At 43.9% G+C, this 26220-nt stretch overlaps 1 protein-coding gene across 5 annotated transcripts in view; it reads right to left on the reverse strand.

Moving 5' to 3' along the window:
• POLR1H (RNA polymerase I subunit H) overlaps window positions 1–26220 on the reverse strand; it is a 70481-nt gene that overhangs the window by 19689 nt on the left and 24572 nt on the right. For 3 of the 5 annotated variants that reach the window (XM_073619309.1, XM_073619311.1, XM_073619310.1), the window contains exon 5: window positions 6882–7050. The exons of 1 other annotated variant lie outside the window; for it this stretch is intronic. In XM_073619309.1, coding sequence (XP_073475410.1) covers window positions 6897–7050 — 154 coding nt within the window. In that variant the 3' untranslated portion in view covers window positions 6882–6896. Of the gene's footprint in view, window positions 1–6881; window positions 7051–23497; window positions 23580–26220 lie in introns of those variants that run through there. One more of the 5 variants, XM_073619313.1, reaches the window with a different exon arrangement.

Here is a 26220-nt window from a genome sequence, read left to right on the forward strand (position 1 = left end):
TTAAAGCAGCAGTATGGCTACCACATCCATACTGCTGCTTTAAGAAAAAGAAAAAACTATGGCACAAATGTAAATTGCAGCGAAATGTAAATCACAGCATTAGGCCACATGCACACTAGGTATTTAGCCCGTGTGCAGCCAATCCCTTTTAGCATGCCCAGGAGGCACAGCTGCAGTGTCCAGCCATGCTGCCTGACCAAGTCTGACAGGTCGAAAACTGCTGCACCTGAACTGGGCTGGACATTGTACCAAGTGGTATCAAAGAGGATCTTTAGTCTTAAAGAAAAAATTCAAATACTGTAGCTGCTGACTTTTTTTAAAAAAAGGAGACTTACCTGTCCAGGGATCCAGTGCTGTCCTCACCCAGACCTGTTCTTAGCAGGTCTTTGGGTCCCTGGCACCAGAATGTTTACTAAGGAAAGATGGCTGTGACATCTGTGGCTTCAGCTGTGCTGTATGAATGTTCCCGCAGCCTCCTGGGACCTGTGAAATGTTCCAGAAGGTTGTGGGCGGGAGGAGAGCAGAAGAACTTCTTCCACTCGGATAGCCTAGGCAGTCAGAGCGAACGTGGGAGTGGGTACCTGCTAAAACTAGGAAGAGGAAGGTGTAAGGAGGTGTTTAAATTGGAACTTCCATTCCATATTAAAGTGGTTGTAAACCCACTTTTTTTTTTTTTTTTTGAACCAATACCTGCAAGGCAAAGGCATAATGAACTAGTATGCATAGCATACTAGCTCATTATGTAATACTCACCTGAGATCGAAGTCCTTGCTGCGGGGCCCGTACACCAGTCCGGCGGTTACTTCCGGGTATCGCGGCTCCGGTGCTGTGATTAGCCGGAGCCGCGATGACGTCACTCCCGCGCATGTACGTGGGAGCCGTCGGTAATGGCACAGTCTCACTGAAGCAACGACACATACGTGTTGTTGTTGCTTCAGTGTGCATGTGCCGATAACATCGGCACATGCAAATACAGGGGATATCTCCTTAACCATGCAGGTTTGGGAGATATCCGGGGTAGCTACAGGTAAGCCTAATTATAGGCTTACCTGTAGTAAAAAGTGGTCTGTAAGGGTTTACAACCCACTTTAATGTGTAGGGTTGAATGTGCCCAGGGATGAATGCCCGGAACACAAGAATTTTGCATTCTGAGCATTCATCCTTGGGTGCAAACGGCCCTACATGCTAGTACCACTCGGTACAGCATCTAGCAGCTTTCTCAGACTTTTACAGGCTGCTGGCAGCAAGGCTGGATTGTGCATCGGTGTTGTCCACTCGCATGTAAATGCTGGAATCTGGGGCAGGGGATAGACACCCAATGTGCATGAGGTACTTTGGGACCCCAAAACAAGTGAAGCCAAATTCAAGCAGAGAACCACTCCATAGGACGCTGGCTCTGTTCCGTGGCCTGCATTTTATTAATGACTTGTAAAATGTGGAGTAAACAGGGATATCTACTGTCCATTTTAAATAGAGACCTTAAGCAGGACATACATGGAGTGAATTTCTTTCCTGTAACAGACAGGGGTTGATTTACTAAAGGCAAATAGACTGTACTTTGCAAGGTGCAGTTGCTTCAGAGCTTAGTAAAGGAACAGAAGCTGACTTTTTATCATCCAATCATGTGCAAGCAATAATGTTTTTTTATTTTCCTTGCACGTGATTGGTTATGCTTTGCAAAGTGAATGTTTACCTCATTTACTTTGCTCTGGAACAACTGCATTTTGCAAAGTGCACAGAGACAGGGGAATCCCCCCTGCTGAGCCATTGTATTCTCCCGGCAGGGAAGCTGGGGAAGCCATCCCTGGCGAGAGAAGTCAGTGATTATTGCTAGTGGCTATACTAGCCGCTAGCGATAATCGCATGCAAAATCCAGCAGGGTGGTACATTCAGCCTGCCCATTGCTCAGGTTGGTACATTCAGCCTGCCCATACTGTACATGGTTCCAATCCCAGCCGGTTCCTGCTGAACTGGCCGAGATTCTATGGCCAGCCTGAGGCTATGTTCACAATAGCCCATTTTCTGAAAAGTGATATGCAGTAGATGGCTTTTCAGAGTGTGGCTAAGCACCCGCTGTCAGGCAATTTAGGAGGCAATCCTAGCACCTCCTGAATGTCTGTGTTTTGGGGACTAATGCTCTGCAACCACAAGCCAAGCATTTAGCTTGCAGTTGCAACGCAGCTCCATTAACATGAATGGCCAAGGTGTAAGACTTTATAAAACAAAAACGCAGCACTAAATCTCCTCCTAAATTTTATATCTTGTATATGAATCACACATTAAAATAAATAAAAACATAAAATCAAAATGTGATACATAAATGATCAAACATGTACCGTCATGCATATGTCATAACGCATGTATAAATAACTTGCAATAATGAAGTAATCAATGCTTATGTAAACAATAAAAAAGTGGATAAGGGTATCACAAATCATTAAATGTCCAAAAATGTAAATACATCAAAAGGTGAACAAGAAAAATCCCAAATATGCATTTATTATAGCACCAACAGTCTACATCTTAGCGCAGAAAAGAAAATCAGGATCTTCGTTTCTCCAAGTGAACCATGGTGCCAACGCTGAAAACAAAAAGCGCTTACCAGAATTCTATGACCCCTGAGTACACATCGGTCATTGCAGGCATGACAAATAAACATTCCATCACAACTCCTTCCAGGCACTCCAAGCATTAACTCTCCGATTCACAGTATCTATAACTATATTCACACAGAGAAAAGGCCAACAATAGTTGAGTCTGCAAACAACCGTGCCAGTCAGGGTTGGTGGGGGCCGGGTGTCCCTCTCACTGTTGATAGCAACAGTGTGCATATGGCAATTGCTTATGGCTGCTCTGATTTTGCACAGAGTGGCCCCGAACCTCTTCAGGGGTCCCCCATTGGCGCTGTAGAAAACCACTTGCTATGGGGCCAGATGTGCTGGCTTGATCCTAAGCCAGGCTGTGTGCATCCATAGACACACATAGCACAATGCAGCTCAGTCCTGCCCCCTACTCACATGATTTGATTGACAGCAGCAGCAGTCAATGGCTCCTGCTGCTCTCAACCAAGAATGTGAGGCCTGATTCACACCTGTTAATTTTTAGTGCTTTTTGCATTATTCAGATTTGCACTATAGTCCATTTAACTTGGTTTCCTATGGAACACGTTCTGTAGTGTGAATCGTGCCTGAGAGAGGGGAGAAGAGCTGCTGCAGACGGGACAGTGCTGGATGAAGAATAGACTCAGGTAAGTGTTCAGAGAGGGGGAGCTGCTATTATAAGGTTTTTTAAGAATGCATTAAAGTAAAATGATATTTTTTTTTGCCATTTAATGACATAATTTAAAATTAAGCTATCCTTGTTGTCATTAAAGTGGTTGCGAATCTTTACATATACCCAGTGAAGTGACTGGCCTGTGTGATGGACCGAGATGAAACAAATCCTCCTACATAAGTTGTACATGTTTATGTGCAGTCTTCTCTTTACTACATCTGTTCAAAGTCAAGACGTTCCACTTCAATCAAATCATTCTGTTTCAGTTATATACTGAAATCCTTAATATTATTGGTGGCTGTGGATGGTTTTAAAACCTATATTAATAACAAAAAAATGGGCTAATATGAATTATCAAAGCCTCTAAAATAACTGCTCTTTAACTGCCAAATTCATTAGTTACTTATCCTTTTCTGGAAAATGACAGTTGGAAAATAAGAAAAAAAGTTGGTTTAAATACAGGAAGTTTTTATTAGATAATTTCCCATTTTGTGATGGATGGAACACTTTTATACTTCAGTCAACATCACTAGTAACACGTATAGCTACACATATTTACATCTATTTCAAAACCTATTTCAAAGCATAACTAAACCCATTGATTTAGAGCGGCTGTAAATCCTCGCATATACCCAGTGAGGTGGCTTCAGGTGATACAGAGTTGAAAACAAATCCTCTTACATAAATTGTACCTGTTTATCTGCAGTATTCTCGTATCTACATCCGTTTAAAGTGCTGAATTTATAAAGCTTGTCTAAAAGTTAAAAAAAAGGTGCGGAGAGCTTAAATCGCACTGCAGCGCACAGTGAGGAGAATTCTGAGAGGAGGGAGGGGACACACCCCTCTACACAGAACACAGGAACAGAGTTGAGGCTGTCAATTAGCTGGAGGTCCCTCCTCTGTCACCTTTTTTTTTCTTGGTGTCAGGAAAACTTGCCAAAAGTGATTAATGCCGATAGCAGAGGAATGAAGCAGCAGATGGAAATTAAACTTGGTGCTCCCGATTGGGACAAGTACACACTATAGAGGGATATGCTTGGCTCATATTTCATGTCTGAGGTTTACAACCACTTGCGGACCACCCGCCATCATTATACGGTGGCTCTTTGAAGTGAAGTTTCGTTGTTATGGCAGCAGCTAGCTGCCATAACCCCGGTATCCACTTCTTCAGCAGATAACAGTGGTCTCAGCGGTGCATTTGCTGCAAGATCACTTTTATCGGTGGCGGGAGAGGGCCCCCCTCCCACCGCACTCTGGTGCCCTTCACCGCTTACCGGAACCGTTGGCAGCGGTGGAAGCGATCGGATCCAGTTCCCTGCTTGGCATGGAGCTGAGTGAGGGGAAGATGGCCCCCACCTGGCTCCATACCATTGCAGGGCGGAAGTAACGTCAAAATGTGACTACCGCCCATAGATCTTAAAGGGACATTTATTTTCAAACAACATTTTTTTTTTTAATTGCATTTTTAGAGTAAATATGAGATCTGAGGTATTTTTGACCCCAGATTTCATATTTAAGAGGTCCTGTCATGCTTTTTCTGTATTACAAGGGATGTTTACATGCCTTCTAACAGGAAAAAAAGTGGCAATTTTCAAGGAAAAAAAAAATTTTGACCGCACCCCGTCCCACCAAGCTCACCCGCAGAAGCGAATGCATACGTGAGTAGCGCCCGCATATGAAAACTGTGTTCAAACCACAGGTGTGAGGTATCACCGCGATTGTTAGAGAGCAATAATTCTAGACCGCCTCTGCAACTCAAAACATGCAACCTGTAGCATTTTTTAAATGTTGCCTATGGAGATTTTTAAAAAGTGTGCTTGCAAGACCGCTGCACAAATATGTTGTGACAGAAAGTATAGCAACGACCACCATTTTATTCTCTAGCATGTTAGAAAAAATATATATATATTATTTGGGGGTTCTAAGTAATTTTCTAGCAAAAAAAAAATATTTTAACTTGTAAACAACAAGTTTGAAAAATAGGCCTGATCCTTTAGGCCCCTTTCACACGGGTGGACTGTATGTCTGGATTTCATCCATCCGTTTTCAGATGAATTACAGACATACATGCATCCCTATGGGATAGCGGGTGTCAGCGCTGAGCAAGTGGATGTTCACGGGGCGGATTATCATGGATCCGTCCCCTGCGAAAGGACCCTAAGTGGTTAATGGTTTCTCAAAATGGTTAGTTCAAGGCATGCCATGCATAATAACTGTCACAGCTGCCTCTGCTCTCAACCAAACGTTCCAATCATCAAATAGCCTTTAATAGTATACTATGTACCTTAACTAGGCAGCATAAAAAAAGCTCCTATGGAGCATATTGTACGTGTATTTATAAGCGTTTTTCCCCAAAGCACTAGAAAAACTGGACACCTAAAAATGTTTGACACACAACGCCACGTTTACATGCTTTTAGACGCATCAAGTGTTTTTTTTCTGCCTGAAAGCTCCTCTCAAAAATGCCCTTGAGATTTTTTTTTTTTGGTCCTGTAAATGCCCAAATGGACATATGGGCTAACATAAAGTTGCTTCTACAGGGGGAAAGAAAAAAAAAGCCAAATGCCTGTAGAAAGCAGCATTTTTCATGCTCCATGTGCATGAAGCCTAAGGCCCCTTTCAGAAGGAGTGGAATCTGTCAAGCGAATCTGCCTGCTCAGTAGAGGATCTCCCCGCTGAGCAGGTCTGTGTCTGCTCCGCTATGCATAACAGACATGGACACAGCCCACTGTTCCCTATGGGGCGGTCGGATGAAGAGGGACTGCCTGTCCGTTTTACATCAGATCCGCTGAACGGATAGAGAACTGATCGCCATCTGTTTGTTTTAAGCGGAACTGATGCCGGCGGTTGTCAACGGACACATGCTTGCTGACATCTGCCACTCAATAGAGAACAATAGGTGGCCCGATTGGGTCCACTTGAAAAATGGACAGGAGGACCAGATAGGTCCTAATGGTGTGAAAGGGGCCTAAAGGCTTAGCCTACCTTTTGCAAAAAAAAGTAGTAAATCTAATGATCGTTTTGCGTTTACAAAATGCAGATTACAAATTGGTGTGACATCCTATGGATTTGAATTTGAGCAATCCCAGAACTGGATGCCATGACAGTTCAGGCCGAGTCCACACAGCAACACTGACTTCAGTGTAATTCTGCAGCAGGAAGCTCCCCAAGATTCAGGTAAGGGTGGGGGGGCGGTGTATGCAACTTTGCTTCATTTTACACTCTGATATATGGGCATCAAGAAATTACCCAAGATTCAGGAATGGGGGATGGTTTTGGGGATGTTCTAAACGACCATGTTACACCCTAAACATATAATAAACATATATATATATATATATATATATATATATATATATATATATATATATATATATATATAGATATCTCTCTCTCTCTCTCTCTCTCTCTCTCTCTCTCTCTCTCTCTCTCTCTATCTATATAATATAATCTGTGGACTTAGCCTTTAACTTAGTTGCTGTCTTTGCACTTGTTTGCAAAGGTCGTTATGTATTTAAAGGGTAACTCTACTTTTGTGGGGAAAAAAAAAAAACATAGCAAATAAAGAAAAAATAATATAGCATATATAATTGCTACACTAATCATATTGTAATTGAATGTTATTAAAAATTACCTTTCCAATCTGCAGCCACTGTAATTTTCTGAGAATGCAGTGCAATACTGCTCCCTGGAGGTGTTCTGTACACAGAGTGACCACTCCCAGAAACATCATTTCCTGCTTGTGTGATTGGCTCACCAATTTTCCCAGAAGTCTGCCTAAGATACAAGTCAGATTTCAGACATCCCGCAACAAAATTTCATTTTTGAAGAGATCCTTTCAATAGGAACACGTCTAAAGGGGGATGCAGGCCCAGCATATTTCCTCATTAGTGCCCTGCAGCTGCACACCTGACAGTTAACTACGAAACCACTCCCATTAGACCCACTCCACACAGAGGCACAGACAATAGAGATTTCTTCAGAATAACAAAAGATAGAAATCTGCAAGTTTGAAAGGCGGTGCCACCTGTTAACTCAAGCTGCATTAAATTTGCTGAGGGTTCCATTGATCTGAATGTTTAAGGTTGGTGGTCGGGGGGGGGGGGGGCCTCAATCAGACCAGTAATCTGCACAGAGGAACTCTGGATAAGACTCCAAATAAAGGGCTCATTCACACCATGTTAGTTGCACTGTGTTGGTCTATGAAGATCAATGCAAAAAAAAAAATAATGTTGCTTTCTATGTGCCCTGTTCACTGCATAACGCAACGTTGAGGTGGATTACAGCAGGTTACATAGTAATGCAAACATGCTGCAATTTTTAAGCAAAGCACCACAATGCACTGCTATGCAATAGAGCTAAAAGTGTGTAATTTTGTTAACCGCTTGCCGACCAGCGCACGCCGATGTATGTCAGCAGAATGGCACTGGAAGGCAAAAGGGCGTACGGGTACATCCCCTTTAAGAAGCAGTGTCGCGAGCGTGCCGCCGCGTTCTCTGTGACCGTGGGTTCCGCGGACTCTATGTCCGGAAGGTGTCCACGATCGTGTCACGGAGAGGAAGAACAGGGTGATGCTTATGTAAACAAAGCATTCCCCGTTCTTCCTAGTGACAGGACAGTGATCTCTGTGATCACAGCTCTCTGTGATCGAGAGCTGTGATCACTGTTCTGAGTGCTCAAGCCCAGACCCCTCACAGTTAGAATCACTCCCTAGGACACACTTAACCCCTTCACTGCCCCTAGTGGTTAATCCCATCACTGCCAGTGCATTTTTAATCACACTGATCGCTGTATAAATGACAATGGTCCCAAAAATGTGTCAAAAATGTCCGATATGTCCGCCATAATGTTGCAGTCTCGATAAAAATCGCAGATCGCTGCCATTACTACTAACTTTAACTTAGATTAAAAATAAAAATGCCATAAAACTATCCCCTATTTTGTAGACGCTATAAATTTTGCGCAAACCCATCAATATACGCTTATTGCGATTTTTTTTTTTTTTACCAAAATAATGTAGAAGAATACATATCGGCCTAAACTGAGAAAAAAATTATTTTAATATATATTTTTGGGGATATTTATTATAGCAAAAAGTGAAAAATACTGCGTTTTCTTTCAAAATTGACGCTTATTTTTGTTTATAGCAGCAAAAATAAAACCCGCAGAGGCGATCAAATACCACCAAAAGAAAGCTCTATTTGTGGGGAAAAAAAAGGCCGTCAATTTTGTTTGGGTACAACGGCGCGCAACCGCGCTATTGTCAGTTAAAGCGACGCAGTGCTGAATTGCAAAAAAAGCTCTAGTCTTTGGGCAGCCAAATGGCCCGGGGCCGAAGTGGTTAACATTGCACCTACACCAGCACGCATTATGGTGTGTAGGCTGATGTGGATGAGCCCTTAGCGCAATATGGAAATTTATTGTAAAAATGTGAAACAAATGGTGGTGAAATACTGTGTATCATAATAAACAAGTGTAAAAAGCAGCAAACCAACAGCACAATTCTGCTGAGTGCTCAGAGACACCTAGTGGTGCATATAGGAATTACAGGTCATCAGCCATGGAAGCACAATGACACCAACAGATAACTCAGGCATATAACAGGATCCTGATAATCATCAGTAGTTGAGGGTTTATAGTCGTAGTTATCGTTCACCATTTTTATTAAAATAAGGTGTTAAAAGGGTATTAAAGCAGAACTGGACCCAGAACAGTTACATTCAAGGCATGATATGAATGATAATGGTCACAGTTTCTTGAGATCTCAACTGAACTGTCAAGCCATCAAGTGGTTGGTGTTATAACTGATCACGTGTATCTTGGCAACTGCAGATCAAAGAGAGGCCAAGATGGCAGCTTCCTTGGCTATATAAGAGAGGGGGTGGTTTAGTTTTGCTTTATTTCTTACAGACAAGAGTAATTAGGTATTGTATAAAATGGGAGAAAAAAGGGGGGCAGCATTATTGTGCAAAAGTATTGCACTTTACATGTTACACACACATTTTGTTCTTCATTTGCAAATATAGTAATGATTGTCATGCCCACATTATAAAGTTACCCATTGGTTGTAATTTCTAAGGATCAGCATGTGCTCATTATTTTTCCCCAGGAAACTCCAAAATATCAGTACTGACCATGTATACTACAGGATCACATTTTCTGTGGGTTGGATTCAGCTTAAAAGTGGAACTATAATCAGAAAATTAAGTCTTGCTAGATGACTTCAGACTGGCCCGTTTTGCAGGTATAGCTATGTAAAACATTTGAAAAAAAAATGCCTATACTTTTTAAAATCTAGTAATACACTATCTCAACCTGCTCTGCACTGAGCTGAAGATCAGATCCACTAGAGGCCCAGCTGCTGCCAGTCTAAAGATTTACTGCTGCTCAGGGGGTTCTGGACATCACCAAAATGACAGCCTCTAGCAAGAAGAAAAAGTAGCAAAGCTGGAGGCAATTTATGGCACACACTCATGTCGATAGTATAATTATTAACGTGGAATGTATGTTCCTTGCTAAGTCCTCGTTTACACCGGTGCGACTTGTCATGCGATTTGACAGGTCAAATCGCATGACAAGTCACACCCTATTGTCAGTAGTTGAACTGTTCCAATCGATGCAACGTCGACTTTGTGGAGCTGCACCAATTTGAAAAAGTGGTTCCTGCACTACTTTTGGTGATTCCAAGTACGACTTGCACAGACATCTGTGCATGAAGTTGCACAGATGTCAGCCAAATCGCACTGACATGCAGCTTTGAAATTGCGCGATTTTAAGTGAAGTTGCACAGTTTCAAAGCCACATTCAGTATGAACCAGGGCCAACGTTATTTTTTTTTATCGAGTTCTTATGAGTAAAGGAATGCTTTATTTTGTGTTTTTTGGGCTGTTTACCATCTGTTATACAAAATAACTTTAAGGCCCTTTTGCACACAGGACCCCCCCCCCCCTTTTTTTTTTTTCTGGCAAGAATAAAGCAGCTTATGAAAATAGCCTAAAGCTGTGTTTTACCTGCACTGAATGTTTGGTGAACGTCAGATTTATGTTTGAGGGCTGGAGAGATGATTATTTTTCCCCTACAGTAATTAGATCAGCAGTAACCATCAGGCAGCTCTGACATGAGGAAGCAAAGCCATGCCTCTACCAAGAAGTCCACCTTCACACAAACCTAACAAAGCACAGTAAGGCCAGGTTCTCACTGCTCCAACATGGAAATAGGACGACTTCTGATCCGACTTTCCCCTGACTTCCATGCAACTTTAATGAACGGGATCCAACAATACCAGGCCCTTTGAGTCTGGTATAAATCTTGAGTGGGAACCCCCAAGCCAAAATAAAAAACAAAGTGGCGTGGGGTCCCCCCAAAAATCCATACCAGACTATTATCCGAGCACACATCCCTGAACCATACCAGGCCACATGCCCTCAACGAGAGGGGGTGGGTGCTTTGGGGCAGGGGAGCTCTGCGCCCTCACCCCAAAGCACCTTGGGGACAAGGGCCGCTTCCTGACAACCCTGGGCGGTGGTTGTGGGGGTCTGCGGGCAGGAGGCTTTACCGGAACCTGGCCCCCCACCCTATGTGAATGAGTATGGGTACATTGTACCCCTACTCAATCACCCAAAAATGTGTCAAAAATAATCAAAAACCTGTGTACAGGTTTTAAGTCCTTTATTAAAAATGAAGACTGTCCCATTCTAGCTCCAACGTGTCTTCTTCTCTCTTTAGTGATGTCTTTCCCTTCCCGTTCTTCTCCCTCCAATGATGACGACTTCTCCCTCCACGGTCTTCTTCCTCTGGTTCTTCTCCCTCCGCTGATATCATCTTCTCCCGACGCTAACTCCTGCTGTTGTGTCAGCTCCCACTGCCTGCTATTTCTTATATAGCTATGGGGCATGGCCATCCAGCGATGTCATCCAGAGACCCTGCCCCTTGTGACATCACTTTCCGGGGCATGATGGGGCGGTGATGTCACAAGGGGTGGGGTATCCAGATGACATCAATGGTATGGCCATGCGCCATGGCTATATAAGAAATGGCAGACAACGGGAGCTGACACAACAGTGGGAGCTAGCGTCGGGAGAAGAACCAGAGGAAGAAGACAGCGGAGGCCGAAGAACCAGGGGAAGAAGACATGGAGCCACGATGGGAGACGTTCTTCATTTTTAATAAAGGACTTTGTCAAAAACCTGTGTACTGGTTTTCGTTATTTTTCTTTTTAACTTTTTGGGTGAATGAGTAGGGGTACATTCAATATACAGAAAGGTGTACCGCGCTAGATCATAGACCTAAACCAACAGCAGCGACAAAACCATGAGATCTCATCATAGCGGGGGAAAAAATAAATAAATATATAAATAAATAATATACAAAAAGCCGCACTAATTCAAATTAAAACAATGCAGGTGAGTATGAAAACAGTGGCATAAATAATTGTGAATGATGTCTCCAGTAGTGTATCATTTAAAAAGTACATTTATTGTATAAAGCAAAAAAGTTTCTCACGCAGTACAAGTTAACTGCTTGCCGACCAGCCGCCGCAGTCGTACTGCGGCAACATGGCTCAGCTGCGCGAATTGCCATTAGGTTACATCGCTCCCTATGGTGGCTACTAGGGGTGCGCCCGCAGCTCGCCCCCGGAGCCGATGCAGGTGCCCGCCGGTCTCGATGACCACCAGGCTCCCGCGATCGTAAAACACAGAGATCCCGATTCTCTGAGGGGAGAAGTGACAGATCGTCTGTTCATATAAAGTATGAACAGCGATCTGTCATCTCCCCTAGTCAGTCCCCTCCCCCCTTCAGTTAGAACACACATTAGGGAACACAATTAACCCCTTGATCGCCCCCTAGTGTTAACCCCTTCACTGGCAGTGACATTTTTACAGTAATTATTATTATTATTATACAGTATTTATATAGCGCCAACAGTTTACGTAGCGCTTTACAACTTGAGGGTAGACAGTACAAGTACAATACAATTTGATACAGTAGGAATCAGAGGGCCCTGCTCCTTAGAGCTTACAATCTAAGAGGGGAGGTCAAGAGATACAAGAGGTAATAACTGTGGGTGATGTGCTGATTGAGAAGATAAATGTACAGTTGTTAGGTGGGGGCCAGATAGGCTTCTCTGAAGAGATGAGTTTTCAGGGATCGTCTGAAAGTGGATAAAGTAGGAGAAAAACGGACGGATTGGGGTAGAGCATTCCAGAGGATGGGGGAGGCTCTGGAGAAGTCCTGAAGGCGAGCATGGGATGAGGTGACAAGGGAGTTTGAGAGCAGGAGGTCTTGGGAGGAGCGAAGAGAACGATTAGGTTGGTATTTTGTGACTAGGTTAGAGATGTAGCTAGGGGCCAAGTTGTGGATGGCTTTGTAAGTTATAGTTAGTATCTTGAATTTAATTCGGTGACTGAGTGGCAGCCAATGGAGGGATTGGCAGAGGGGTGTAGCAGACACTGAGCGGTTTGTGTGGTGGATGAGCCTGGCCGCAGCGTTCATGCTGGACTGAAGTGGGGATAGCCTATTTAGAGGTAAACCAATGAGGAGGGAGTTGCAGTAGTCAAGGCGGGAGATGACCAGGGAGTGGATTAGAAGCTTTGTGGTGTCAATGGTTAGGAAGGGGCGTATCTTGGAGATGTTGCGAAGACAGAGGCGGCAAGCTTTGGATAGTGATAGAATGTGGGGTCGAAAGGTTAGTTCAGAGTCCAGGATTACACCTAGGACCTTGGCGTGGGGAGATGGGTTGATAGTTGAGCCGTTGATCTTGACAGGGAGATCAGGGGAAGTGGCACCTGAGGGAGGAAATATCATGAGCTCGGTTTTGGATAGGTTGAGTTTGAGAAAGTGATGTGACATCCAGGCTGATATGTCTGCTAATAAGTTGGTAATGCGTGAGGAGACAGATGGAGAGAGCTGGGGGGTGGAGAGATAGATTTGGGTGTCATCAGCGTAGAGATGATATTTAAAGCCGTGGGAGGCAATCAACTGACCCAAGGAGGTGGTGTAGATTGAGAAAAGGAGAGGTCCGAGAACAGAACCTTGGGGGACCCCAACGGAAAAAGGAAGAGGAGAGGAGGAAGTAGAGTTGTAAGTGACACTGAAGGAGCGGTGGGATAGGTAGGATGAGAACCAGCGAAGAGTGCAGTCACGGAGACCAAAGGAGTGGAGTTTTTCGAGGAGGAGTGGGTGGTCCACTGTGTCAAAGGCAGCAGAGAGATCCAGGAGAAGTAGTACAGAATAGTGTCCATTGGCTTTAGCCATTAGTAGGTCATTTGAGAGTTTAAGCAGAGCAGTTTCCGTGGAGTGTTGAGGGCGAAAACCGGACTGAAGGGGATCAAGAAGTTTATTCATGGTCAGATGGTCACTTAATCGGTTGTAGACCAGTCTTTCAAGAAGTTTGGAGGAGAAGGAGAGTAAGGAGATGGGACGTAAGTTGTTGAGATTGGTGGGATCCAGTGAGGGCTTTTTTAGTATGGGGGTGACTAGTGCATGTTTTAGAGAGTTTGGGAAGATGCCACAAGAGAGGGAGAGGTTGAAAATGTGAGTTAGAGAGCATAGAATCGAGTCAGAGGGTGAGCGTAGCATTTGGGAGGGAACAGGATCCAGGGGGCAAGTGGTTAGATGAGTGCTAGATAAAAGTTTAGCAACCTCAGTAGTAGTAGCAGGGTTGAATGAGGGAAGTAATGACTGTATCTGTGGACATGGGGTGTTGCATGGGGGAGGTTTTTGCGCATTGGCGATCTCCTCATGAATTGTATCAATCTTAGTTTTGAAGTGATTGGCAATCTCCTGGGCGGTGATTGAGTTGGTGGGTGGAGGCAGTGGAGGACAGAGTAGAGTGTTGAAGGTAGAGAAGAGTTGACGTGGACTGGATGAGAAGGTGTTGATGAGTGTGATAAAGTAGGTCTGTTTGGCAGTGTGAAGGCAGGAGTAGTATTTTAGGAGGGCAGATTTATATTGTGTGAAGTCTTCCTGGGTCTTATGCCGCGTACACACGGTCGGACTTTTCGTCTACAAAAGTCCGACAGCCTGTCCGACAGACTTCCTGCGGACTTTCGGCGGACTTGCAGCAGACTTTCTAACGAACGGACTTGCCTACACACGACCACACAAAAGTCCGACGGATTAGTACGTGATGACGTACACCGGACTAAAATAAGGAAGTTCATAGCCAGTAGCCAATAGCTGCCCTAGCATGGGTTTTTGTCCGTCGGACTAGCACACAGACGAGCGGACTTCGGGGTCCGTCGTACTTACGACGTAAAGATTTGAAGCATGCTTCAAATCTAAAGTCCGTCGGATTTGAGGCTAAAAAAGTCCGTTGAAAGTCCGGAGAAGCCCACACACGATCGGATTACCAGCCACCTTTAGTCCGTCAGCGTCCGTTGGACTTTTGTAGACGAAAAGTCCGACCGTGTGTACGCGGCATAAGTCTTATGCCACAGGCGCTCAAGAGCGCGGCTACGTTTTCTGAGACTTCTGGTGTCATCTGTTTGCCAGGGTTGTAGCAGTCGGGGCCTAATTCTGCGTGTAGTGAGGGGGGCCAGCTTGTCTAGGGAGGAGGACAGTGAGCTGTTGTAAATGAAAGTAGCTAGGTTGGGGCAGGACAGGGGGGAGATTTTGTCATAGAGGTGATCAGTAGCAGAGTAGAGAAGAGAAGGGTTGAGGTGGCGAAGGTTTCTGCGTGTAACTGTTGGGCGGTTGGAGGGAGAAGAGGTGGAAGACAAGGAGAGAGCAAAACTAATAAGGTGGTGATCAGAGAGTGGGAATGGATTGTTGGAAAGGTTGCATGGAGTGCACAGATAGGAGAAGGCAAGGTCAAGGGTGTTGCCGTTGGAGTAGGTAGGAGCCTGTATCCATTGCTTCAGGTCAAGCGATGAGGTTAGACTGAGAAGTTTAGAAGTAATAGTAGTGTTAGTGTTGACAGGGATGTTGAAGTCCCCAAGAATAATTGTGGGGATTTCAGAAGAGAGAAAGTAGGGTAGCCAGGCAGAGAAGTCATCAAGAAAGGCTGATACCGGTCCAGGGGGCCGGTAGATGACAGCAATTCTTAGAGAAATGGGAGAGAAAAGACGAATGCAATGTGCCTCAAAAGAGGAGAGTGTCAGAGAGGGAGGTGGGTGAAGAACCTAATAGGTGCTGCATGGGGCTAGAAGGATTCCCACTCCACCTCCCTTCCGTCCACTTGGTCTGGGGGAGTGAGTCCAAAGAAGGCCCCCATGGGAGAGGGAAGCAGGAGAAATAGTATCCGATTCATGAAGCCAGGTTTCAGTAATGGCAAGTAGGTTAAAGGAATTTGTGATGAAGAGGTCGTGGAGGGCGGTGAGTTTGTTGCAGACAGAACGTGCATTCCACAGGGCACAGGAAAAGGGGGGGCTGGTTTTGGAAAGAGGAATATGGACCAAGTTCTGTGGGTTGCGGCTCCTGCCAGAGGGTGTAGGGGGATGGGAGCGTTGGGCAAAGACAGATGATGGTGGCCCAGGGTTTGGGGATATGTCACCAGAGATTAGGAGAAGCAGGAGGGTGAGGGAGGTAATGTGGGACTGTGATTTATGTGAAGGGGCATGTCTCAGAGTACTGGAGGTTTTATCAGTGTATGGATGTAGAATGAGCGAGAGTTGGTAAGAGCAGTAGTAGGGGGAAGACAGAAGGCAGGGTGATATGTATAAGCAGGCGGGTGGAGAGGGGGGGTGAAGGTAAGAGAGTTTGAGGAGAGAGGACAGGAGTGTCAGAAGCAGTGGTAGAGAGTGCATGTTACAGAGTGGAAGGAGAGCTTAATAGAGAGACGGGTCACCTGCAGTCTGTTAGCTGCTTTCCAGTGCAGATTGCTATATTTGTTTGCTTCGTGCAATCACTGAAGTGCAGAGAATGAAGTGCATATCACTTGTAGAAAGAATCACTTAGAGAAAGAAGCCTTAACGATAGAAGCCCCTGCAATGTGCTACCCCAGCAATGTGCTACCCCCTTAAGGATGCTCAAATATATACTGTTATAAGGGTGGGGTTGAAGTTCGTTAATTAAGCATGAGTGACTATAAGAGTGCCTAGCAATCAAAGTGAACTTTTTGCTTCAAAAGTCAGAATAGCAAGAGGCCAAGACAAGATCAACACATAAAACTTAGGTAAGACAGTCCAGAAAAACAAATAATGTCATGGTTGTTCGCACAGGGCAACAGATAGAGAAGGCCACATACCAGAGAGACACACACACACAGAGACAGTAAGCAGATCCCAATTGCAGTTAACGGTGGAAGATGTGGATGAGCTGACACATACCAGAGAGACACACACACACACAGAGACAGCAAGCAGATCCCAATTGCAGTTAACGGTGGAAGATGTGGATGAGCTGACACATACCAGACAGACACACACACAAATCAATGCATTTTTATAGTACTGATCGCTGCATTAATGCCAATGGTCTCAAAATTGTCCAATGTGTCCGCCGTAATGTCGCAGTCACGATAAAAATCGCAGATCGCTGCCATTACTAGTAAAAAAAAAATAAATAATAATAAAAAATGCTATAAATCTATCCCCTATTTTGTAGACGCCATAACTTTTGCGCAAACCAATCAATATACGCATATTGCCATTTCTTTTTTACCAAAAATATGTAGAAGAATACATATCGGCCTAAACTGAGGAAAAAATTTTTTTTTTGTATATTTTTGGGGGATATTTATTATCGCAAAAAATAATGCATTTTTTTCAAAATTGTCGCTTTTTTTTGATTATAGCGCAAAAAAATAAAATCCGCAGAGGTGATCAAATACCACCAAAAGAAAGCTCTATTTGTGGGAAAAAAAGGACATCAATTTTGTTTGGGTGTAACGTCGCACGACTGCCCAATTGTCAGTTAAAGCGACGCAGTGCCGAATCGCAAAAAGTGCTCTGGTCAGGAAGAGGGTAAAATCTTCTGGGGCTGAAGTGGTTAATAAAAAAACTTGTACTGTGGGAGTACCTTTTTCGCTTTTTACAATAAATGTACTTTTTAAACGATAATACGCTATTGGAGCCTCTTTTCCATACGCTCCGTGACATCTGACCCCTACTCATTCACATAGGGTGGGGGGGCCCCCTTATTAAAGGGGGCTTCCAGATTCCGATAAGCCCCCTGCCCAGACTCCCACAACCACCGCCCAGGTTTGTCGGGAAGAGGCCCTTGTCCCCATCAACATGGGAACAAGGTGCTTTGGGGTAGGGGGCACAGCGCCCCCTGTCCCAAAGCACCCACCCCCTCCCCATGTTGAGGGCATGGGGCCTGGTATGGTTCGGGGGGGGGGGGGGACTCTGTCGTCCTCATTTCCTGACCTGCCGGGCTGCGTGCTCGGATAAGGGTCTGGTATGGATTTTGGGAGGGGATCCCACACCATCTTTTTTTATTTTGGCGTGAGGGCTCCCCTTAAAATCCAGACCATACCAGATCCCTGAAGGGTCTTAGGGGGGACCCCATGCTATTTTTATTTTTTTTTGGCATGGGGGTTTTCCCCTTCAAGATCCTCAAAGCATGAGTCGCATGCTGCAAGTTGGATCAGTTAAGGTGATGATCCGACTTGGATGCGATTTACATTCAAATCAATGGGCTGAAATCATGCCGAAGTCGGACCAAAGTAGTGCAGGAACCTTTTTCAAAGTCGGACCAGTTAAGATGGCTGTCATAGGGAACAATTGATTTATAAACATTATGAGACATGTGCTCCCAAAGTCGGAGAGTATGTCACACCAGTATGAACCGGGCCTAAGTCAGTAATCGGTAAAAGATCAGCTGCAGAGAGCCTACAGGCGATACTGGTGATCAGACCAATGTCCTGTGCATCCTGGAAGAGTTTCAAAGAGACTTGAGTTTCTCGGTAGATGCCTGCCAACATTCTATATGGCAGCTTTCAAGGGCAGGCCATGTCTGTCCTCATGAGGAGGGTCTAGTGTTGGTTGGTGAAACTTTTCTGCAAGAAGCAAATTAAAGCAGAACTTCACCCAAAAGGGGAAGTTCTGCTTTACATCCTCCTTCCCCCCTCCTCTCCCATATTTGGCATGTCATCTTTGAAAGGGGAGGGAGCGGCACCTAATTTTGACAAGTACCTGCTCCCACTTCTGCTCGGATCACCTAGGCTCTTCTTCCCGTAGTCTTCTGGGACACATCACAGGTCCCAGAAGACTGCGGAACCATTAAAAGCACCTATATGTTGGCCTATGTGTCCATACACACATAGGCCTTTACAGGCTGAAAAATCCCCATCAAAGGTGTGTTCAGGAGAGGAGCTAAAGAGCAGAAAAAATTTGGAATATATCTAAATGGACATAAACGCTAAAAACGTCTAGCATTTGAGTGTTAACCTCCCTGGCGGTATGATTATTTCGGATTTTAGGTGCTGAAAGCGGTACAATTATTTTGCATGGAAATTTGGCGTTTTATATTGTAGGTCTGTAAATCTTAACAATAACACACTTAAATCTGTCCAAACCAGAGTCTAGTAGATATCCCGGGTATGATAAAGTTTGAAACACAAAAACATAAATTATAATATAATAAATAAAAATAAATAATTAAAAAAAATAAAAAAAAATTGTAATAAAATAAATTTCCCCACAATTCACTATCACTCAATTCTGCAAGTGTTCTAATTTACTATTGCTGTTTTCTAGCTGGTCTAAAGCCACTTTTGACGTAAAGGGACACTTTGTGGTTGCTATGGACAATCTCCAGTTTCCAGGCAGAAAGAACAGTGTATATCATGTAAAACTGCATGCAGGGCATGGGCCAGAGCACTGGGGACAAAAGGGATGTGAAATCATTTCATACAGTACTGTAATCTGTAAGATTACAGTACTGTATGTGTTATGATTTTGACATTTTTTTGAATTTGCCGCCAGGCTCCGCCCCCGTGCGTCGCGCCGCTCGCAGGGAACTGAGCCTGGCACGGAGAGGCTTCGGAGGACGGAGCCCTCGAACACTGCGGGGGACATCGCAGGATCCCGGGGACAAGGTAAGTAACGCTGCCCCAGGATCCTGCAATGCGATCCCGAGTGTGGCTCGGGGTTACCGCTAATGGGACTGAAATTTAACCCCGAGCCACACTCGGGAAAACCGCCAGGGAGGTTAATGCATTCCAGTGTTAAGAATAAATTAATATTCTGGCCAACAGAATGTATTAACACTTGATGGGCTTAACACATGTGCAATACGTGGCTTTTAACGCGTTTTTTAAGAAGCATTTTCCTGCTTTGTTCTGGCGTTCAGGTGCCTTAAAGTGGTTCTAAAGCCTTAAAGGTTTTTTACCTTAATGAATTCTATGCATGCAGGTTAAAAACCTTCTCTGTGTAGACCCCCCCCACCCCAAAGTCAATCACAGAGTCAATCACAGCCAATAAGAAGAGAAGAGGGCAAAACCAAGCTGCGGCTCTGTGTGTGAAAAGACAGGCAGAACAATGGCTCCTGCTTGGGGTCCCCCATTGCAAGCTACTTGCTCTGGGGGCAGGAGGGAGGGGCCGGGAGCAATGGCAGGGGACCCAAGGAGTATTGGGTTGTTCTGTTCAAATCCACAGCACAGACTAGGTAAGTATAACATGTTTGTTATTTATAAAAAAAAATCCTTTGGAGCATCCTCCACTCATGCTGGATGTCTATTGGCCTTTGTTGCTACCCGGACCCAGAAAATCACAGACAACTGGGGCTACAGCCTGGAGTCCAAAAGCTTTAAGATAGAGTTTTCCTGATCTCCCCAAAGCTTTATGTGCTCAAGGGTACCTTTGGATCCACAAAAAGAGATTTTTTTTTCAGCCCTGGAAAGATTGCTGTCCTAAAGGGGCATTACACCTGCACCAGTAAAGCCTAGTACACACTACTAAAAACTAACAGTTCAGATTGGAGCCACTGTATTAAATCCAATCCAATGTTGGTACAGTGATCTCCCCTGCCAGAACACTCCAGTCAGCGCTCTCAGCTATAGGTTGGCTGCTGGTTTTGCAGCATGCTCGTCCGACAGAAGCCAACCAGATGCCATACACATGAGCCAAATCACAGCCGGTTGTTATTGAACCGACCGTTGTCACGTTGCATTTGGCTCAAGGGAGCGGTCTCAAGATTTCCATTCCAACCTGTTTACAGTTCCCAAGCCAAACAGAGATGTCCGGCCTATTCTGGACCTTCGCCAGTTATCTTGGTTGTGGAACCACATATCAGAAAAGACTATTGCAATAAACATTGTATAAAACAAGAAGGGACTTTTGAGGCTTTACCTTTAGCTAGCGACAATTAAAACATCCATTGGATAATAAAATTAAAATTTCATCAATAACTGTATAAATGAAAATCATTAAAAAAAATATTACAGATTATATAGATCTAATTACCACAGAAATAGTACAGTGTATATAAAGACACAATTATACATTAAAGTATACTATATCAGTGGTGATTGAATCTATAATTCTTCACATTTTTAGGACTGCTTCCTTGGTCTTCTCTTCACACCTTTACAGAGTTCTACCAGGTAGACTGTCACGTCTCTGTGGATACCGGTTTTGGGAGGAAGGTCTTGCAGGTGCTTTGTATTGGAGTTTCTGTGTTTTGGGCACGTTGGCCTTGTTGCAGTGTTGCCCATCCCTCGTAGTGTTCAGTGCTTTGGGACATCCCAAGTGGTCATAAATATGAAGACGTGTGTGTCCTGTGATTTACATTTAAAAAAAAAAAATTGGTATTTTTGGTTTACCTGTAAAGTCCTTTTCCTAATGTACATCACAGGACACAAATCCTCCCCTATTTTTTGTGCTCATTTGCTTGCCACAAAACTGATGGTTAGCAGAGCAGAGAACTGTTATGCCCGAGAAGGGTTTCCTGCAATTTTTGGCTGAAGGTGGCAGCATAACCCAAGTAGTCATTAATATAAAGGCCTGTATCCTGGGATATATAAAGGAATTTTTTTTTATATTAGAAAACCAAATATCTCATCCATCTTAGTGCATTGACCACAATATGTATGTGCTCATACAATGATTCTACCAAAAAACAACAGACTGTGTGTGAGTAGTGTACAGTTTTTCTGGCAACAGCTCAGCATTTGTCTGCTTGTATGAATGTCATCAATGAAGATGAGAAGCAGACTGAAAAAAAGAAGAAAGAAAATGATTGAGCCTAAAGCCTCATGCACACTGAATCATGATGCTTTGGAGCTGTTTTTCTTCAGCTGGAACATGGGCATTAGTCAAGATAGAGGGAATTATGAACCGTTCTAAATACCAGTGAATATTGGCACAAAACCTTCAGGCTTCTGCTAGAAAGCTGAACATGAAGAGGAACTTCATCTTTTAGCACGACAACGACCCAAAGCATTGATCCAAATTAACAAAAGGATGGCTTCACCTGAAGATTAAAGTTTTGGAATGGCCCAGCGAACCCAGACCTGAATCCGATTGAAAATCTGTGGAGTGATCTGAAGAGGGCTGCGTACAGGAGACAGATATGGAGTGTTTTTGCAAAGAAGAGTGGGCAAATATTGCCAAGTCAAGACGTGCCATGCTGATAGACTCATAGCCAAAAAGACTGAGTGTTGTAATAAAATCAAAAGGTGCTTCAACAAAGTATTAGTTTAAGGGTGTGCACAGTTATGCAACCATATTATTTTTACTTCCCTCCGCCTAAAAGACTTAAGTTTGTTGTTCAACTGAGTTGTACAGTTTATAGGTCACATTAAAAAAGGTGGAAAAAGTTCTGAAACAATTTAGCTTTGTCTCATTTTTATACATTACAGAAACCTGACATTTTAACAGGGGTGTGTAGACTTTTTATATCCACTGTATACAGCCGTGGCCAAAAGTTTTGAGAACACCACAAATATTATTTCACAAAGTCTGCTGCTTCAGTGTTTTTTTTAATCTTTTTGTCAGATGTTACTATGGTATACTGAAATATAATTACAAGCATTTCATAAATGTCAAAGGCTTTTATAAATAATTACATTAAGTTTATGCAAAGAGTCAATATTTGCAGTGTTGACCCTTCTTTTTCAAGAGCTCCACCATTCGCCCTGGCATGCTGTCAATCAACTTCTGGGCCACATCCTTACTGGTGGCAGCCCACTCTTGCATAATCAATGCTTGGTGTTTGTCAGAATTTGTGTTTTTTTTTTTCTTTGGTCACCAGTCTCTTGAGGGTTGACCGCAAGTTCTCAATGGGATTAAGGGCTGGGGCGTTTCCTGGTCATGGACCAAAAATATTAATGTTATGTTCCCCAAGTTAGTTATTTATCACTTTTGCCTTATGGCAAGGTGCTCCATCATGCTGGAAAAGGCATTGTTCGTCAGCAAACTTCTTGGATGGTTAGAAGTTGCTCTCGGAGGATGTTTTTGTACCATTCTTTATTCATGGCAAAATCGTGAGTGAGCCCACTCTCTTGGCTGAGAAGCAACCCCACACATGAATGGTCTCAGGACGCTTTACTGTTGGCATGACACAGGACTGATGGTAGTGCTCACCTTTTCTTCTCCAGAGGTTTTTTCCGGATGCGCCAAACAATCAGAAAGGGGATTTATCAGAAAAAATGAATTTACCCCAGTCCTCAGCAGTCCAATCCCTGTACATTTTGCAGAGTACCAGTCTGTCCCTTATGTTTTTCCTGAAGAGAAGTGGCTTCTCTGCTGCCCTTCTTGACACCAGGCCATCCTCCAAGGCTTCTCCTCCCTATGCGTGCAGATGCACTCACACCTGCCTGCTGTCATTCCTGAGCAAGCTCTGCACTGGTGGTCTCCCGATTTGGCAGCTGAATCAACTATAGGAGACAGTCCTGCTGCTTGCTGGACTTTCTTGGGTGCAGTGAAGCCTTCTCCACAAATGCAGTGGAAATGTTTTTATGGGATTAAGTTCATTTTTATGACTTTGCAAGTAACTGCAACTCATCTGATCACTCTTCATAACATTCTGGAGTATATGCAAATTGGCATCATAAAAATTGAGGCAGCAGACTTTGTGGAAATTAATATTTGTGTCATTCGCAAAACTTTTTACAGCAGCTGTAATAGGACACTCCAACACTTGCACCAACAGATGCTGCTGCATTTAATACCAAAAAGCAGTGTGGCATTTACTGGGGAACAGTTAATAACATGTTAAGAATAAAAGCCCTCATCAGGAGGGTAGGACAAGCTCAGGAGACCTTTGCATCAATTTATACATTTCAAATTAATATATAAAATGACAACAGATCCTCTGTTAAAAGTTACAACAGGGCAAGTAAGTACAAAGTATTTATTTACATAAAAAGACACAATCTTGCTGTACAGCATGGTCATCAGGAATCTTCCTTCTCCTGAAAGCTGTAAAAAGAATAAAAAGGAAGATATATGTGAATTTAAGTTCATGCAAACTCCTTCTTTAAGGCCTTGTTCATACTATGAGCAGAGACCTGAGTTTTTCTGCACCAAAAAAAATACCTCACATGACATCAAAATTGTGGTGCGAGCACGGCACATAGAAAACAACTGTTTACTTGTATCTTTGCAGAGATCTTTGTTAAAAATATGCATGTCTGTACATGGCATGAACAAGCCCCACATATTCTATGCAAATCTAATCTGCATATTTTTTTTCCATCAGTTTTTTGTAGATATGGTGCAAACAAGGTCTAAGGAAAAGGACAGTAACCTGCAGCAGCAAAGCAGTCATGTTTTCCATGAACTGAAATAGTATTGGATGCTGAAGGTAACTATACTTTTTTTTTTTAAGCCTAATAAATTCTTTCAACCCAACAAAAAGGCATTTTGGGCATATTGCGATGCATAGTAGCCCATTGTGCTTTACCTTTGAAGGGAAATAAAGAGGAAGTAAAACCCACCAGTGTTTACTTCCTCTTTAATGCCTAATAGATATGTTCAAACTAAACTTATTTATACCTGTACATCAGTCAACTTTAAATTCATACAATCTGCCTTTAGTATATAAAGAAACTAGGACTAAATTGCCCAAAAAAATATGCAAATATAGATGATTACCAACAATCAGAGACCTAAATAAATACAGTTCTAATGAACAATTTCAAGTCAATTATTCAAGTATGGATTTTAAGGGGAACCCCCACACCGAAAAAACGTCCATATCAGACCCTTATCCGAACACACAGCCGGCAGGTCAGGAAAGGGGGTGGGGATGAGCGAGCGCACCCCCCCCCCTCCTGAACCGTATCAGGCCGCATGCCCTCAACATGGGGGGGTGGCTGTTTTGGAGAAGGAGGGGCCCTGCGCCCCCCACCCCAAAGCACCTTGTCCCCATGTTGATGAGGACAAGGGCCTCTTCCTGATAACCCTGGCCGTTGGTTGTCGGGGTCTGCGGGCAGGGGCTTATCGGAATCTGGAAGCCCCCTTAACAAGGCGGCCCCCAGATCCCAACCCCCCACCCTATGTGAAGAAGACCCAGCAAAAGAGCCAAAAGACAGCAGAGAAGACCTGGCAGAAGACAGCGGACAAAGGGAGAAGACCCGAAGAAGGCTAGAACACATCAGTGGAGAAGAACCGCCAGAGGCAGAAGAAAATCAGAAGAGATGCAGGAGCTGCCTTAATAAAATTACTTTTTATACCATCTTTGACACTTTTTTTTTTTATTTAGATGAATGGGTAGGGGTACAATGTACCCCATTACTCATTCACATAGGGTGGGGGGCCTGGATCTGGGAGCCCCCTTGTTAAAGGGGACTTCCATATTCTGATAAGCCCCGCCCACAGACCCTGACAGCCAGGGTTGTCGGGAAGAGGCTCTTGTCCCCAAAGCACCCCCCCATGTTGAGGGCATGCAGCCTGGTACGGTCAGGAGGGGGGTGCCCGCTCGTCCCCACCCCCTTTCCTGACCTGCCGGGCTGTGTGCTTGCATAAGGGTATAGTATGGATTTTGGGGGGACCCTACGCTGTTTTTCAGCGTGGGGGTTCCCCTTAAAATCCATGCCAGAACAAAGGGTCTGGTATGGTCTTGGAGGGGGAACCCATGCCGTTTTTCTTTTTTTTTTTATTTGGTGTGCAGTTTCCCCTAAAGATTCATTCAGTGCCTGGTATTGTCGGGGATCAAAGTCGGATCCCTGTTCATTGAAGTCGGATGGATGATGGACTTCAATTCACAGGGCAAAGTCAGATCCACAGTCGTACGACTGTCGTGTCATACCAGTGTGAACCCGGCCTAAAAACCAAAAGCCAATTGGTTTCTATGCACAGCTGTACCAGATTCTGCATGCTCCTGTTTTAGTAAATCTCTCCCGCTGTGTGCAGACATGATCTGTTTTCCTCAAGCAAATTGCTAAGAAAATGCATACTGTGTATACTGGAAAGAGGGAGAACTCATATTTATGTATTTTTTTTGCAAACCACTAGAGTGCAGCAAAGGAAAAGTAGTCTAACCAAAATTTGTATCTGACAAATGTAGCTGTCCTTATCTGGAATTGAAGATTACAACAACAATATCTGACATATGTACAAAAAGAACAGCATAAGCAGAACTGCACAGGAGGAAGTTGCCTTTGTGTGAAAACAAGAAGAGGAAGTCAATTTCAGAAGAATGTTTGGCGAGTGGCAGTCTTAAATGGGCAGGACAGAGAAATGTGTTATAGGCCAATACAGCTAAAGGATAAGTTCACCTTCAGGAGCATGTTACACGTTGCACTCATATTTAGAGTGTGTAATGTATAATATGCTCCAGCTACTGATCACGGGTGCAATGTTTTCCATGCTCCTGCTGAAAAAAAAAAAAAAATGCATTTTTCTTTCCTGTAGAAATATTTGCATTTATTATTTTTTTCCCCAAAATGCGAACTTCGCCTTTAATCACTTGCCAACCATATACTGTAAATATACGGCGGCAAGGCGGCTCTCCTACGCTGGATCACCTACCTAGTAGGCGATCCAGCACTTTCAGGTCTGGGGCGCGCCGCTGGCGGCCCGTTCATGCTGTAATTATACACAGCGGAAGTGGATTGGC

This window comes from Aquarana catesbeiana, linkage group LG03 (assembly GCF_042186555.1).
Source record: "Aquarana catesbeiana isolate 2022-GZ linkage group LG03, ASM4218655v1, whole genome shotgun sequence".
Lineage (NCBI taxonomy): Eukaryota > Metazoa > Chordata > Amphibia > Anura > Ranidae > Aquarana > Aquarana catesbeiana.